Source organism: Haliotis asinina, chromosome 2 (genome assembly GCF_037392515.1).
Source record: "Haliotis asinina isolate JCU_RB_2024 chromosome 2, JCU_Hal_asi_v2, whole genome shotgun sequence".
NCBI lineage: Eukaryota > Metazoa > Mollusca > Gastropoda > Lepetellida > Haliotidae > Haliotis > Haliotis asinina.
Window position 1 is genome coordinate 44,053,009 of NC_090281.1, and position 17,316 is coordinate 44,070,324.

The 17,316-nt window shown below is 40.9% G+C and overlaps 1 protein-coding gene across 1 annotated transcript; it reads left to right on the plus strand.

Annotated features, from left to right (window-relative positions):
* Positions 1-1,857: 1,857 nt before the first annotated feature.
* Positions 1,858-15,802, plus strand: LOC137272551 (abasic site processing protein HMCES-like). Its single transcript, XM_067804937.1, has 10 exons — positions 1,858-2,067; positions 3,213-3,353; positions 3,888-4,109; positions 4,929-5,014; positions 5,292-5,525; positions 6,384-6,445; positions 7,116-7,196; positions 7,588-7,653; positions 13,827-13,936; positions 14,386-15,802. Exons 1-10 carry the CDS (start codon positions 2,048-2,050, stop codon positions 14,501-14,503), a joined length of 1,140 nt encoding a protein of 379 aa, XP_067661038.1. The 5' UTR covers positions 1,858-2,047; the 3' UTR covers positions 14,504-15,802.
* The last annotated feature ends 1,514 nt before the right edge of the window (positions 15,803-17,316 follow it).

Sequence of the window (17,316 nt, forward strand, 5' to 3'; positions counted from 1 at the left end):
TTCGTATCATAAATGTTCAAAAGGCTGCTATTTTTCGCTGCAGGTCTGATTGATAGCGCCCAGTTTACCTGCCCTTGGCAATCTATTGTCTACTTCCTGTACGCGAAAGTTCTGAGTGACTGACGATATGGTCACGGTTTGCTGGAATATTCTCGACTGTGTGTTGTATATATAAGGCTGGTTGTTGTATTACGGAAGATCACACACACACAGACTTACACTCGGAATTATTTTGGAATTCTACCTCTCTGACTTTATCTATTGTCTAATAAAACATCCTTTAGTTCTAGTATGTGAGATAAACTTCCCTCTTTCAACTATTCCAGAAATGAATCATCTAAATAAAACATCCTCCTTTTTGTAGCCTCTTTACTGTTACAAACATCCTACTTAATCCTAATTGTCCCAGTAGCAAAATAGTAACAACCTTACTGACGAGACCTATAGCTGAGCTTAATCGGCGCTACTCTAACCTACTAGCCTACTCTACAAACATCCTCAGTGCCTAATTGACCCTAATTAGAATCCAGTAGCAATTTAGTTACCACCTTACTGACGAGGCCTAATTGATCGTAACTGGTCACACCAGCAGTCCCAGTTTGGGCAATGAGGTACAACACCTGCATGGTCTAGTGAACAACGGACTGCCAAAAATGGGAAGTTACCGTATGGTGGGGGTCTGTATATAACTGAGTTTTGATCACCCAATCCACAAAATGACTAATGACCTATTGTGACCTACGAATGAAAGTGGTGTGAGTGAGTGAATTTAGTTTTACGTCGTACTCAGCAATATTCCAGCTATATGGCGGCGGTCTGTAAATAATCGAGTCTGGACCAGACAATCCAGTGATCATCAGCATGAGCATCGATCTACGCAACTGCGGTACGATGACATGTGTCAACAAAGTCAACGAGCTTATGCCGTTAATCACCTCTTACGACAATTTAAGCATGGGTTGCTGAAAAACAATTATACCCTGATCTTCACGGGTATTCTGTCAATGTGAATTAGTTGGTTATTTAAACAACGTGTGACTAGGTCCTAACTGGATCATAATGAGAATAAACTGTTTGTTTCGGTTTCTTGAATTCTTTAGTCATTAATTTCAGATGCGTTTTAAGGAATTTATGAAAATATTATGAAACTTGGGTTTAATTCATATTTACCACCAGTGATAATAATACTATCATAGGCGGATCCAAAGGCCTTTTGTCATGAAAGTTCATAATATGATCCATGAAAACGGGTAAAAGTGAAGTGTGACCCCTTTTCGCAAGTGTGTGCACCGCTATCGTCGAAAACACATACAAAATACCCGGATGGGGCAAGCGGCTACAGTGTCGCTGATGCGATTTTATCAACGCTATTTTTGTAGGAAACACATGATGTTTTTGTGTGAAATGGATGAATATATCTTTACCTCTCAAGGTTAGCAAATCAAACTTTAAATGATATTAAACATAAAAATAACGTTTTTGTCTTACATCGTCGAAAACCCCTAACACCGGGATACAGAATGTGATGAGAATACCGGTATGTGGTCTCTGACCGAGCGTACAGCAGTACGTATGTAAGAAGAAGTTTCTCAAATAATCACACGGATCATCTCCTACGGGTTTCACTTTTATGTTCAGGTCACTAAGCCTAATACAAAATGCTTTAAATTAAGAAATTAAGAATACTGACACCAAAGTCCAGCTATTTATTTCTGTTTCCCAAATATACGGTTCGCTTACTAAGTCAAAATCTCACAGTTCTTCTTAGGTGGTCAAAGAATTTGGCGGGAAAGTTGCCTGAATAAAATATGGAAACTATATTTTGCATTCTTTGAAGCTAGTCTAAGGGAAACAACTGTCATAGGGAACTCCCAATTAAGTTTACATATTCGTCTCACATAGTCCTCTGCGTAATCATACATTCCAAGGGAGGTAACCGCTGCAGGCGATTCTCAGCAGTGGTTGTTTAAAAAGTTGCTGTCTTCTTGGACAGCAAATGTATTGATTTGACATCAATTTTGGATAACAGGAAATACGTTTATATGCAATGTGCGGTAGAACCGCTTGGTAAGGAACCGCACGTGACTGTCACGTTTAGACAAGCGATTACCAATCAAATGCTACGGTATTAATATCAGTTCATATTGTTCAGCGTCGCCTAATTTCGTAACAAAACGTTACAATGTCTCGTGCACAGCGTATTACACTGTGAAATAAAAGTTGCATATGATTCTGGTACTCGCACAATGTTTAATTAATATTTAATAATGACGAGAGGGATTATAGAACACGGTCGTATTATGAAGCGGATTCTGTCCAAACCGGCATCTCACGACTTGTCTATCTGTTAATAAGCATGCCGTGATGATCATGCACGTTCCGCGAGTACCGCGAACATTTAAACCGGCATGTGCGTCCACGGCTAGACTAACGCTTAGTCTCTGACAAAATCTAATTATGACAGTGACAATCAAACACATTTAAACTGAAAAGTAGCCCCACAGAGACCAGAGATCCTGAACCAGTGGAAATCAAGACTTGCTTCTAATAGGGCTTTACCACAGAGGGGCTAAACAGTAGGAAAAAAGAGACTGTGAGACAGACTAGTCCTCAACATCTCATTATTTGCACAGTATTGTGAATGCTTTTTCAGCATTTGTCCATGTGAGTCAGCACTGTTTGCTGATTGAGCAGTTTTTGTTTCTATGACTGTGATACTGAACAAACGTCATGGATAACATCTTCTTTTATGTGATGTTTCGCTGCAGATTCTTGTAGTGTTGTACAAGCGCTACTAGAATACCAGCTTAACAGCAGTACCAGAATCTGTTTTGAACTGTTGCGTACACGAAATATAAGTAGTTTTCCATAAAATCTGTTCAGTACTGTACTTTCCATCTTCTGATGTGCCACTCAGTGAAGATATCCTTCACTATGGTTGTACATTTTTTCAGCAATATTCCAGTAAAATATTTCATGTATTGTATACATAGGAATGAAAGGTTTGAACTGTTTTATTATTCCACCATGTCTGAATGAGTATAGCTGAGAAACCTTGTTCTTCTTGATGTAAGACTGATACATTTCTGCACTGAAAATTTTCCCCGAACTATTTCATGTGTGATACCAGTTAAGGCAAAGTTGACTCTCTGAAGGTAAGTAAAAATGATTCAGATGTTTACAAATGAAAACATGTGAGTTTCTGTTTTCAGTGCTCTTGCGCCAGATGACATTGTGAGTAGATGCACCTATCGGCACCGGTCTTCAGGGCAGCGAGAGAAGCCAGTCTGGCGTGACCCCCCAGGAGGCCAGAAGTACTATCCCTCACACAACATCGCCCCAGCCTCACACACGTAAAGGCCCTTTCAGTTATTCACATCAACATTTACTGATGGTTGGAATTTCTGAGGCTTTCATGATACTTATTATCATGGGATAAATTGTTGACTACTTTATTGTATGACACCTTTGACAAATGTGATCTTGGTTGTATTAAGCTGATGTGTGAGAGAACAGCAACTCATTCATTCACTCACTAGACTTCATGGCCCAGTAGCATTGCATCAACAACAACACTAGCTTTCAAATTCACGGGGTATTTCAAGTAATTTGAGCATCAAATACATAGGTTTCTGCATCAAATATGCAGGTTTACTGCGTCATGGCAAATACAATATGGTGCAAACAATGTGGGAGGTATGGCAACAAGCTTGTTCAAGGGGTGCTTGGCATATGCTTCCAAAAGTGCTTGCAACAACTACCTTTCCTATCTTGTCCTATGTCGTGGTGACATCACCTTAAACCTGACAGCTTGTACATCACCTCTTGCTGTAGAGAGTTAAAGGAAACAAGCTTTCTTTTCAACAGTAAGTGCTGCTATATTTCAGACCAGTCTTGCTGTCCAGTAGACACTATGGGAAAGAGCTGGAGGGTGTGTCCGAGCGTGTGATCCAGCCAATGAAATGGGGACTGACTCCATCTTGGCATAAAGGGGATCCTTACAAAGTTGAGTATGAGACAAACAACTGTCGGGCTGAAGGCATGCTGACCAAACGGACGTATAAAGTACCACTGGAGAAGGGCCGCAGATGTGTCATTCTGGCTGAAGGGTAGGTGATGGGAGTACTCTGTCAGAAGGGTGGGTTGCACCTGTTATGCTTATCTGAAATGAATACCCAGATTTGAAAAAAACTGTCACTACCCACATGAAATTGGAAATGCCCACTTTCTTTCAAAAGTATTGGTATCATACCCACATGGCCAAAGGTTTTTCTGGACCTCTGGTGGGAGATGTGTTATTCTGCCACAAAGAAGGGATATGTGTTTTTGTGTCAGAGTGAGTGAGTTAATATTTAATGTCACATCAGCAATATCTCCGTCATATCGTGACAAGTGTCAGAAGGGTGGAAGATGTGTTATTGTGTCAGAAAGATAGGTGTGTTATTGTGGCAGAAGTATGGGAGATGTGTTATTGTGTCAGAAGGGTGGGAGATGTGTAATTGTGGCAGAAAGATGGGAGATGTGTTACAGTGTCAGACGGATGGAAGATGTGTTATTATGTCAGAAGGATGGGAGATGTGTTATTGTGTCAGACAGATGGGAGATCTGTTACTGTGTCAGAAGGGTGGGAGATATGTTCTTGTGTCAGACGGATGGTAGATGGATTATTGTGTCAGAAGGATGGGAGATGTGTTATTGTGTCAGAAGGATGATAGATGGATTATTGTGTCAGAAGGATGGTAGATGTGTTCTTGTGTCAGACGGGTGGGAGATGTGTTATTGTGTCAGAAGGGTGGGAGATGGGCTATTGTGTCAGGAGGGTGGGAGATGTGTTATTGTGTCAGAAAGATGGGAGATGTGTTATTGTGGAAGTTTTGTATTATGTTTACAGAAATGTGTTGTTCAATAAAACAGAAATTAATTTTCAGATTTTTTGAGTGGAAAAGAAGTGAAAAGGTGAAGCAGCCATATTACATCTACTTTCCTAGGTCTGGTGGTGAAGGAGAGGTGAAAGGTCAGATATTGCTTGAACCATGAAGTGTTTCGATTAAAAATATCCATAATTTAAATAGTAATTGGCACATGCTCAAACTTATAGACTTGGTCAATTGTGTGTCAACATACCCTGAATGTAGGGGTTGTGCTCATGATATTAACCGCTGCTTTGATGGATGGCTATGTGAAACAGCTGGAGCATTGCAGACAAAGGCCCATCCAACTAACTAACCATTTCCTATTGTCGTAATGATGACATGACTATTCAACACTTTCAGATGTGTTTTCTTCTGCAGAGGAGAAGCCAGATATCAAATCTGAAGTAAAATTGGAATCTGTATTGGTGAAGACTGAGGTGAAGTCAGAACCAGGAGAGACAAAACTGTTGGAACAGATCAAACAAGAAGATGGTGTTACACAGGTGAAAACAGAGGTGAAGTCCGAGGTGAAGGTTGAGAAAGACTTGAAGACAGACCCGGAGGAGGGCAATTTCAAGTCGGTGGTGAACTCTGAGAGCAATAACAATGGAGGTAAACCTTGCCACAGTCTACTGTTTCATAGTAGACTTAACACTTGGAAAATGTTTCAACCATCTACACTTAAAATTCCCAATGCTCATAGTAATTGTGCTCATAGTAATTCCAAATCATATTTTGAGTGACTTTAGCCTTTTGTAGCTGGCAATTTTTGTCCAGACAACAGTTAGTAAATCACTTATACCATAACAGGGTTGTGTAGTGGTTAAAACATTCACTTGTTACACTGAAGACTTGAGTTCAGTTCTTTATATGGGTACAATGTGGGAAGCCCATTTCTGGTGTCCTCTTCCAGGATATTGCTGGAATATTGCGAAAAGCAGTGTAAATCTCAGCTCACTCAGTAATACACCCGTGAAGGTCTACCCGGGGTAGAATAGGCCTTCAGCAACCCATGCTTGCCATAAAAGATGACTATGCTTGTCGTAAGAGGTGACTTAACAAAATCGGGTGGTCAGGCTTGCTGACTTAGTTGACACATGTCATCAGTTCCCAGTTGTTTAGATCGATGCATATGCTGTTGATGAGTGGATTGCCTGGTCCAGACTGGACTATTTACTGATCGTGTGATATAGCTGGAGAGTGGCATAAAACTCAACTCACTCACTCACTCGCTCACTCAGTAATGCCTTAATGATAGTGGGCATTGTCATCTCAGATCACTTACATTGCCACAAGTCAGCATACACGCAGGAAGATACTTTCATGCCTATTTGAGCATCATTATGAGTGTAAATGAAAGAGTTTAACGTAATTCCTTACCCTCTAGTAGTAGCAAGTACTAAGACCATGCAGTCTTCAAACCATGTACAGAAATCCAGTTTAGTCCTGGCCAATAAATTTGTTTTCCAGAATCAAGGGAAGACAAATTGCTGACGATGGCTGGGGTGTTCGATGTGTGGAAACCCCCAGATGTAAGTATCTGTTGGAGAGTTAACAAACAACCTAGTGGCAGTGAAGAATAGGGGGTTTGTCTTTTTGAGGTTTGTAAATGTTTTCTCAATTCCAAGTTAAAAGGCATTAGCTAATTCACTTGAACTGTGATTTCATACACAGTAAGAGAAGCCATTGTTAATTATTTGAGAAAATATCTTGACATGATGACATGTCTACCGTGTGAGCTTTTAAACAATTGACTGAATAGGTCATAACTGATATCACTGGTGACCTGGTCAGTGATCAAACGCAGAATGCAGTCTTTCATTGTGATCATTTGACTGTTTGTGTGATACGTCTTCACTATTAGTAAAAAAGGCAGTGTTTGACTGTTTCCACTTACAGTCAGCGTTTGACTGTGGCATACATTCAGTTATTGTTCGACTGTTCCAGAGACAGTGAATGTTTGACTGTTCCCACATACAGTCAGTGTTTGACATTTGCCACATTCTGTCAGTGTTTGACTGTTCCACATACAGTCAGTTACCACATACTGTCAGTGTTTGACTGTTCCCACATACTGGCATTGTTTGACTGTTTCTTTATAGTTAGCGTTTGACTGTTCCACATAAGGTCAGTATTTTACTGTTCCTACATACTGTCAGTGTTTGACTGTTCCCACATAGTGTGAATGTTTGACTGTTTCAGGGAGGGGAGCCACTCTACTCCTACAGTGTCATCACAGTGGATGCGTCGCCCGCTATGGCCTGGATTCATCACCGCATGCCAGTAGGTTGTGTATCTATGTTGGGATGTGTCCGAGAAGGTTGAGATTTCTTTAACAATTATTATCTTCATCATTATAAAATGTGTGAAAATTGAATTTCTTGAAACATTACGAAACCCAAACTCTGAAATGGCATTGGGTAATCATGTTTTTTGTCGGGCAATTTCATGTAATTATTTATTGTTCAACATTATGGTTCTTAATGCTCAGTCTTCTGTCTGTTTTTTTTTTTTAAGCTGTTACCGGTGACATGCTAGTCACCAAGATCATTTAAGATGAGTTTTGTTCCTCATCACAAGTTTATTTATGAACTGGGATTATCTTGTGGAAAAAGCCCCTGATCGTGCTCACAATGACCATGGCACTATTCCTGATTTTTTGTGACACATACAGGCTATTCTACAGACAGATGAAGACATTGAAGCATGGCTGGATTCTGACAACGTCCCACTGCATAAAGTGAGTCTCACTTTGTGAGTGACTGAATGTTGGTTTAAGGTTTATGGTTTACCACATGCAGTGGAAGCCTTCAAATCCGGCGTCCCACCAATCTAACATGCTTTCACGATTTGCACTAGAATCTGGTCTTTGCAGAAGCTAGTTAATTTATGATCATTTAGATGTTCTCTAATCTGACATAAGCCTACTCTGTACTTCGGCGCAATAGTGAGTGAATGAGTGAGTGAATTTAGTTTTGCGCCACACTTAGCAGTATTCCAGCCATATGGCGCCGGTCTGTAAATAATTGAGTCTGGACCAGACAATCCAGTGACCAACAACATGAGCATTGATCTGCGCAATTGGGAACCGATGACATGTGCCAACCAAGTAAGCTTGCCTTTTATGGCAACCATGGGCTGCTGAAGGCTTATTCTACACCAGGAACTTCAGGGGTCCTTGCACAATAACGACAGCCCTGTTACAGAAGTTAACGCTCACGGATAACCATCAGCTATATTGGCTCTGCTGTTGATTGGCTGAATATATATTAACTACACAGTGGATTACAGTTAAGTATGGTGGTAAAGCATAAGTAGGTGTGGTAAATTGGTGAGCGACACATGTCTCTTGGCAAACTAAATTAATTGGTGTCTTCCAATTTGTCAGTCACTCTCTGTGTCACGATGGCTTTGAAGTTTAGGGGAACATGTATTAACAACACAGTGGATTACGGTTAAATACGGTGGAGTGTGGTTAAGGATGATACCTGAGTGGGTGAGGTAAATTTTGCTAAAAAGAAGCTAAACCGGCATGGGCACTATAATTTGCCTGTCCCAGTGCCGGTTTAGAGGGCTTCCACCGTAATGAGTGCTTTACTTTTCCCACATACTCTTTTCATCCTCTCACCATTCGTTTGCTAATTGATTGATTGATTGATTCATTTTTCCTTGTCCTGACTCATGCTTAATTGCTTATCTCCACTTCCCTGGTGAAGGTAGTGGAATACCTGAAATCCCTTGAAGTTCCCTTCTGAAAGAACTGGATGTAAAATACACTCACCCACCAGAAGCCTCCCTTTTCCTGGCAAAACGGTTAAATGACTCATCATGCTTGTCACTCTCTCTCCTCATCACCCGATGAGGTCGGCTGGAGGCACCAGGGGTCCTGGATACTGCGATAAGTTTTGAATTATTTTGGTCCTTTAACTAAATTTATGTTGTATGCGGTATCTGGCTTATGTATAGTATTCCCAGAAATTATTGAGAATCATGTTGCGTCATGTAACTCATTACGTTTATTAACTTCTGGCGTTTTACTTACATAAACATGTTGAAACATCATCCTTTTACAGTCTCGGTCTTGTTTTAGTATTTTGTTGGACCTCCTCGCTCAGCAATGCATGCCTGAATACGCCCAGGCACACTACCCATCAAAGTTTGTAGGTAATCGTGTGACAGGGTATCCCAATATTGGACCACCTCTGCCTTCATATCTTCAGTATTTCTCAGTCCCTTTTGGTTTATTCTGTCCTTCATGACTCTCCACACATTCTCAATTGGGTTTAGGTCTGGGCTGTAACTGGGCCAGTCTAAAACTTGAACATTTTCGCCCGACAACCACTGTTTTGTGTAGCGCGCAGTGTGTTTTGGGTCATTATCATGCTGGAAAATCCAATCATCTTCATACAATGTTTGTGCTGTCGGAAGAAGGTGACCATTTAGAATGTCAACGTATCTTTCTTTTGTCAAGTTTCCCGTGAAAACACACAATGGCGTCACTCCGCGAGCCGATATGCCACCCCACTTGTGAAACTTCAGGCTATGTTTTGGTCGCTGGTAGATAGGTTTGACAGTATCTTTGGTCCAAATTTTCACACAATTAGGGAAAAGCCAAACAGAACTTTCATCCGAAAAGAAAACATTATCCAATCTTGATTTTCATGAGCCCGACACCAGTTTAAACGTTTTTCCTTTTGTGCATCTTTCATCAACAGCGAGGGAATTCCACGTTTTTTAACCCAATTAAGTCTCTGTAATTCCTGCCTAACTGTTTCATTGCATACCTGAGGGCTTCCTCTGCTAATCATTTCATTCTGATGTTCTCAACACTTTTCAATTTGCCCCTACTCACAATCTGCCCAAGTCTTCGGCGATCCACAACACTGAATTTCCTAGGCCGACCTGCCCCTGCTTTGTGCTCTATCCCGGTTCCTGTTTGAATATTCTTCAAAGTTCTGTATACTGTAGACAGAGGAATACCATGTCTACAAGCTAACACTTTAGCATCAGCCTAACCCCTTTCAAAGTCATCTAGAATGAGCTTTCTTTTCTCTTTTGCTGTAAATTTTGCCATGTCAACACAGGAAGCCGTCTACTCAGACAAGGGAGATAACTCTTGATGTGATGAGCTGCCTTCTAAGCCTTCAAGAGTTGTCTCCCTTATTTAGTACGCTTAGTGCATAGTGAAAGCCCTTTTTCCAATCTTATCATCATTAGAAAAAAAACAAAGATTTTCTCAATAATTTCTGGGAACACTGTATATGCATCATCATTTGTTAAATTTGTGATACTTTTGTGTTTATACAGCATGTAATTTCGTCAACTGAGACTTGCAGTGTAGATTACGGTTGTCAGCGGTTGACCTGCTCTTAGTTTGACCAGCTTTTGGGCCCATCTGTTCTTCCACTATTTGATTCAGAGTTTATTTTTTATATTCATTCTGTTCACAGACGTGTGAGGGACAGGCAATGTCTGCTTTCATTAGCCATGTCTAAATTGGATGATTTAGCCTCGGGTAAACTTTTATCATAAACTGCTGAAATTCATCATTCTAGTGACAAGTTAGGCATGTCGCTGGGGCTATGTCTTGGTTCCAGCGAATCGTCCCCTAGACCACAGAAGAGAACTTCCACAGAGATGGGATCGTCGCAGCCTAAGAAGTCTAGATCATTGTCATGAAAGACGAAGTCGTCTTCAATGAAGTCGTCACAGAATCAACATACTTGGACGAAGAATTCCTTTGGCGACGAGATCGTCCCTCTGCAGGAACAACGTATCAACAATGAGCCGCCGCTGATTCTACACAACGAGCAGAATGTCAGCCAGCAAAGACAACTTTCGTCTTCATCTAGATCAACCCTGACTACATCGTCACTGTCACCCTTACGAGGGTTCAGAAGATTGTAGTCTTTGTTCCTCTTCAAAAAGATGCTCCATCAAGCTCATGTGCATGGTGAACTGTTGCATGAAGACACCTGCGTCGAACGGCGTAGTTGTGTGCAGTGAAGGCTGACTTGTGGAGTTGTCTGATGCGATGCCCGAGGCTGCTGACAAAGTCTGTATAGTCTGATGACTCTCACCCCTGTAAGATCATCAGTAGTGCCCGCAACAGATCTTATAAGATAGACGACAAGCGTCATGCTCAGCTGGACACCACTACGAGATGCACCTTCTTTGGATTAGCTCTATCTAGGGCCATCAACGAGACTCTCATCTCCAAGTTCAGCAACCCTGCCAATGAGGAAGAGAGAATGGTCCTGTTACACAGAAGAAGGATCAGCAATTTATGTCTGAACACCTCACCTCAACTACTGCGGGTTTGAATCTACTACATCATCAAGGTCTTCTGTCCGCCTCTTCATGGAGTGAGAATTTTACAAGGCCCTTATATCAAGCCTCTTGGTCAGCGCCTACAATTTTTGATGGGAAAATTGAAGAATTAGCAAGGTCTTGACATTGGTGCTCAAGCAGACAAATCAACGCTACACTAACAAGTCCACAGAGCAAGAGATAAGAAGTTTACTACTTGCGGAGACAAATCTTCTTTTCGTCACCCCTATGAAGGAAATAGGTGCTCTCAGACATCAGGCCGTTCGTTCAAGGACGGAAGAGGAGGTAAACACTGACGATCAGGTTCGGAACAACTAGAGTCTTCCACCCTCAGACGTTCCCATACAACCATCTCAACTGGGTGGATGTCTTGAACTCTGCTGGAAGAATTGAGGAATTCTCAATGACGATTACGTATGAAGGTTCTTCGAGACGGCTGCAAGAGTACCAGCTCCCATTGCTTATGCAAAGGATCATCTAGACAAGCTGACCGATGCCCTAACACTGCTGTTACACAAGGGAGCAGTAGAAGTAATACAGCCAGAGAGTCTAATGCGCGGCTTTTACTCCCCAATTTGTTCTGCTCCCAAAGAAGAGTTCCAAAGAAAAATTTCAGCTCATATACATGAAGAAATTCAACAAGAAGTTTCTACGGAAACCAGAGCACTTCAAAATGATACATCTTCCACAACTAAGGCTCCTCGTCTGACCAGTGGATTATCTCACCAGCATTGATCTACAGGATGCATATCTACACATCCCGATACATTGAGAATCCAGGAAATATCTGCGCTTCCTTTTCAACAGTCAGCACTACCAATGGACTGTTCTACCATTTGGAATATCTTTGGCCCCATGGCTGTTTACTCAGGTAACCAAACCCATCATCAATTATCTACACTTGAGAGGGCTACGCAGCGCTTTTTACGGCATACAAGCTCGTCAAGAGAAAAGTCAACTTTGACTGCAGTTAGACTTCACCATCAGGCTACTAACACAACTGGGATGGCTAGTGAATCACCAGAAGTGGGAATTTGAACCTCAACAAGATCTAAAGTTCCTCGGGGTTCGTTTCATCACCACATTGAATCAGATTGTCGTCCCGGAGGACCGGTGGGTCAAGATTCAAGACAAGATAAAACAAGCACTACTCTCTCCATTGACACTACGTCAGTGGCAGTGTCTCCAAGGTCTTCTTACGTGAGCTCAGGACATGACCAGAAGAGGAAGACTGCATCTACGCCTGCTACAAATCTTCTTGAATCTTCATCTCAACAACAGAGGTCAGATTCCGCTCCCAGACAATCTGAAGCCATTTCTACTCCTAGGACCTCATGATACTAAAGAGCAATCATTATGTCCAGTCAGAGTGTTGAAGATATATCTCACACATACCATGTCTAGAAGACAAAGTTTCAAGTGCCTATTTATCCCTATATCTACTGAGACACCTACTTAAGTATCCCGCGACACTGTCTTACTGTGGATCAGAGCTGTTATACTGAGGGCCTATAAAGCAGCAGGACTGGAACCTCCGCGAGCCTGCAACCCACATGAAGTCAGAGCCTTGGCCTGTACACTAGCGCTACATGGGCATTGCTCGCTATCAACTGTAATGGAGGGCTGCTTTTGGAAATCAAACACAGTGTTTGCCAATCCTTATCTACGAGACATAACCACGGAGGACGTCACTGGCATTCATCAGTTTGGGCCTCCTGTTGTTGCACAGCAACTAACGGTTCCTCAAAGGCACTGAGTTTACACACCCATTTATCACGTGACTTGTGGAGACCAGACGCTCTGTGGAGTATGCAGTTGAGAGTCCATGTGCACGCCTTGAACAGGCTAGCATGAGTGATTAGGACCATGTACTCGTAATGAAGATACTTGTACATGAAGAAAGGTCACAACTAGTCTTGATTTTAGCATCTTGACAATTACTTGCATTAGCTTCTAGCAGGACGCTAGTGAATCTAGATATCATCATGTTCCAGTCAACAAAGCCAGGAAATCACAGATGATTATTGGAAGAGCAGGACTGAATAATCTCCGTTACAAGTTCCCGTTATGGAGAGAAATATTGGACATAATTGGACGACAGTCAGCAGAATCCAATGTGGCCTGAACCACTGCTGTTTTTGTCGGATTCTGTAAGCAATTAAGCATGAGTCAGGAGAACGAAAAATATGTAATTTTCTGAATAAAATTGATTTTGTATACTTATCCTGACTCATGATGAAAGCCCTCCAGCCACTTCAGGCAAGCTGAATTCCAAAATTCTCGTATGGCATGGCAAGTCATGTGACCGTTTTGGCAGGAAAAGGGAGGCTTCTTTCAGAAGGAACATCAAGGGATTTTAGGTGTTCCACTACCTTCGCTGGGAGATAAGCAATCAAGCAGGAATCAGGATGAGTGTAAAATACCAATTTTATTCAGAAAATGACATTTTGAATTTTGTGGGACAGGAACCTAATTCAACATGGCCACCACTTTTGCAGACATGTTGGTCACCTCGTTATGGGCTTGTATAGTTTTCAAGATGCCTGTGTCAGTGTTGTGATGAAAAATGTTCCATGTTTGCAGGCAATGGAGATGATTCATCCGATTGAGGGTGTTACCATGCATGCAGTGTCACCAGTGGTGAACAACTCACGGAACAAAACCCCTGACTGTGTCAAACCTTACGATCCAAAGTAAGTCAGTCGTGTTCTGTACACATGACTTCTTCTAACATGATGTTAGCCAGTCAGTGAGAGATCATGGTGTATTCTCCATCATTTGAGGTCCTGAGAAACTAAACTCCGAAAGCATTTAGTTGATTGTGTGTTGTATTGAGGTAGCATGGGACATTACCCAGAGCAGTCACTGGTTATTTTGGTCCAAACTGGAATATTTATTGGTAACTCAGGGCTTTTTTTCTAGACCAGTTTAGTTTGGACCTAGTGTGGAGCAAATGTCAGCAAATATTGAATTTCACTGTTAACATGGTAAAAAAAAATGGAAGGTTAAAAAATGGAACAATGATTGTGAATTAAAACAACAAGCAAACAAACACTAATGTAACCTTAAGACATTATGTTGATTCCAATAATGCTGGTTCAAGTAATGCTGGTTCCAGTAATTCTGTTGTTTGACATTTCAGAAAACCAAAGATTACGGCTGCCAGCAGTTTCATGATGAACTGGCTGGGAAAGTCTAAACGGTCAGACTCGGACACAGATAAGACATCGCCTGCAAAGAAACTGAAGCAAGAGGCTTAATCATAAGTCATTTGCCAGACAGACCATTTACTGGCTGTTTTTACCAAAATAATGGCCCAAATCTTTTGTGGGAGTAGTAAATAAAGTCAAAAGAATTTCAACCTCCAAATTGATGAAGGAAACAAAATAATTGCTCTCGATGGGAACTGTTCATAGAGCTGTGAGTTGATGGCCTGTTGTTTCCAGATAAACTATATGTCTGCTGGCTTTGGAGGCCAGCTGATAAACCCATTCCAAGCTGATTGGAGTCCATCTCACATATCATGAACTGTTAGTGAACTTAAACCAGTTATTGATGCCAGTCCTACATTTACTGGGTGGTTTAGGCTTGGCCCTGTGATGCTAGTGCCACGTAGAGTTGTGTCCCTTATCTGTCTTGGTCTTCCATTGTTGGAGGCCTGGGTGCTGATTGGGTGCTGAAAGAGAGCTCCTCTGACAAGTGTTAAATGTTTTGACATGTTTTGTTCACCTCTCTGACCAGTTTATACAAAATACATGATCTAGACTACCAGTAGTCAGACTTCAGTTGTCATTGAAGCCACAGTAGTTGAGTGCTGAGACTCTGTGCTGGCAATTCAGTGCCTGTCTGACTCTGACAGTGTATTAGAGAATGCATTGTCCCATATCCCATACGTTGTTACATTTGTCCGCTTTCTTGATTGCATAGTGTGTTCAAAGGTGCCGCTTGCAGACAAGCGATAATAGTGGCATTACGGTTCAACACTCTTTCATTGCCTTTTGAGAGTTCGTAGTCCAGTATTTTAATGTGTTAACTTAGATGTAAAGATCAGGGCCTAGATTTTCGAGGCTCTCTTAGTGGTACAATAGTCAGAAGTTTGTGTAAATGTGTTGCACTAATGACTGCTTTAGTGCTGAGAGAGCTTCGAAAATGTTGGCCCTGAGTTACACTATTTTGTTCCCTCTGTTAGTTGATTTTGTGAGATGTGTTACATTACAGCTTGAGACGGACAAGAGGAGGACCTCACCTCAATGATCTATAACTGTTACAAACACCTTACTTCAGTTACTAGGATTCTGCATATATTCTTCATGTGTTGCCACAAGTGTTCCTTTATGTATTACTTCCAGTTGCATGCATTTATTGTCTTGCCATTTTATTGGGGCTTGTGTATCAATGTGAACAATTTACATACAGTTTGTATGTATCAATATGTCTTCCAAAGGGTTGACATTTTATATGTAGCATTTGTCAAGCATTTATTTTTAATTTGCCATCAAGATGATGTGTAATTATCAAGAATGTTGTTGAAGAGTCTGAAGTAAAGAGTTTATCAAGAAGACTGTTACTTGTGTTCTGTTTGATGGTATTGTCAGACCTTTGTTCTGGACATGGTCCTATTGTAATATTGATACAAGTTCTGATGATATGTTGTGTGGAAGATATGATGCATACTGTCCTGTCTTCGCTTTCTGTAGATACCAGTGAAGATACGCTTACCCAGATCAGTATCCCATGGTTGTCAAAAGAGATGACTAACAGGATCGGATTGCTGACATGACACTGTATCCCAATTGTGTACATTGATGCTCATGCAGTTGATCACTGGATTGTCTAGTTCAAACTCACTTGTTAACATACTGATGCCATATAGAAGGAGTATTGCTGTCTGCAGTGCAAAACTATATTCATTTAACTCACTTTTCATGGAAGAGGCATGCTATATGCTAAAGGGAATATTGAACATAATATCTCTAATTGTTCAAGACCTTAGAATATGAAAGAAATAGAATTGCGAAAATCTTTAGGAACATTCTCCAACGCAAAAGGTCTAGTTTAAAGTGTGGAGTGAAATGTGGACAGTTGTATTTCAGCTAATTGATATTAGCTTGGATTATACAATCTAGTGACTGATATTGTGAGCAGATATACTGACAGCACCCTGAAAGGATCAGTGAGGAGAGAAAGAGAAAAGGATTCAGATTTATTCATGTCAAGAAAGTAATTAAATGATAATCATCTTTGTGGACATCAGTGCTTGGTCAGTTTGACATTCAGGACTCGATTTAGTGCTTTGTTACTTGTACAGATAAAACCCAATATTACAAAGTGCTACCTAGTTATTAGTCTAACTTGCACCAGGTACATGTCAGTGTGTGAGTGGGTATACTTCTGAATAATACGTCTAAACAAATGCATCTACATATTACAATAAGAGCAGTGCAACTGGAATGTGACTGGTGCAGCTAGGTTTTTCATCTTTGCAATAAAGTCAATATCGTTTAAATCCAGCCCTGCCATCTAAGATCCTCATTAAAGGAGATATTTACAGGAATGATTGCCACTTAGATCAGTGTATGAAATAGCATCTGCTTGGTGGTCTGCTGCTTGCTTGTTACATGGCAGGCTTACAACTTTATTTCATAGCCAGCCTTGCCCTAATACATTTTCCAAGGGTATGTGTTTGACCATGTCATTGACTATGGGAAATATGTCGATAATAATTTACAACTGTGGTAACTAGATGATGTCGGTATAGTTCATGATCAATCAAACTTCCACAGATCAACCCACACACTTATCTAACATTAAATGTGACTGGTCTAGAGAATGTTTTCAGCCAATAAATAAAGTTCTTTTCTGCCTTTCTAATTCAGATGGCAGTGACAATGAATCAATATTGACCACCATGTTATGGTTTTATTAAATTTGCTTTTGTTCATGTTTCGCTTTATCTCACTACAAGTAATATGGAAATTGAGATATGGTGTTAAAAGAAAGTAATTAGTGAATTACTTCTAGTGAGGTAAACCGAAACATGAACAAAAGCAAATTTAGTAAAACCATGATACAG

Excerpts from the sequence above, each read along its gene's own strand:
- LOC137272551 (XM_067804937.1), top strand. The coding sequence starts at position 2,048 with ATGTGCGGTAGAACCGCTTG. Across the intron at positions 4,110-4,928 it reads TGTGTCATTCTGGCTGAAGG|ATTTTTTGAGTGGAAAAGAA; the intron begins GTAGGTGATGGG and ends ATTAATTTTCAG. Across the intron at positions 5,526-6,383 it reads TGAGAGCAATAACAATGGAG|AATCAAGGGAAGACAAATTG; the intron begins GTAAACCTTGCC and ends TTTGTTTTCCAG.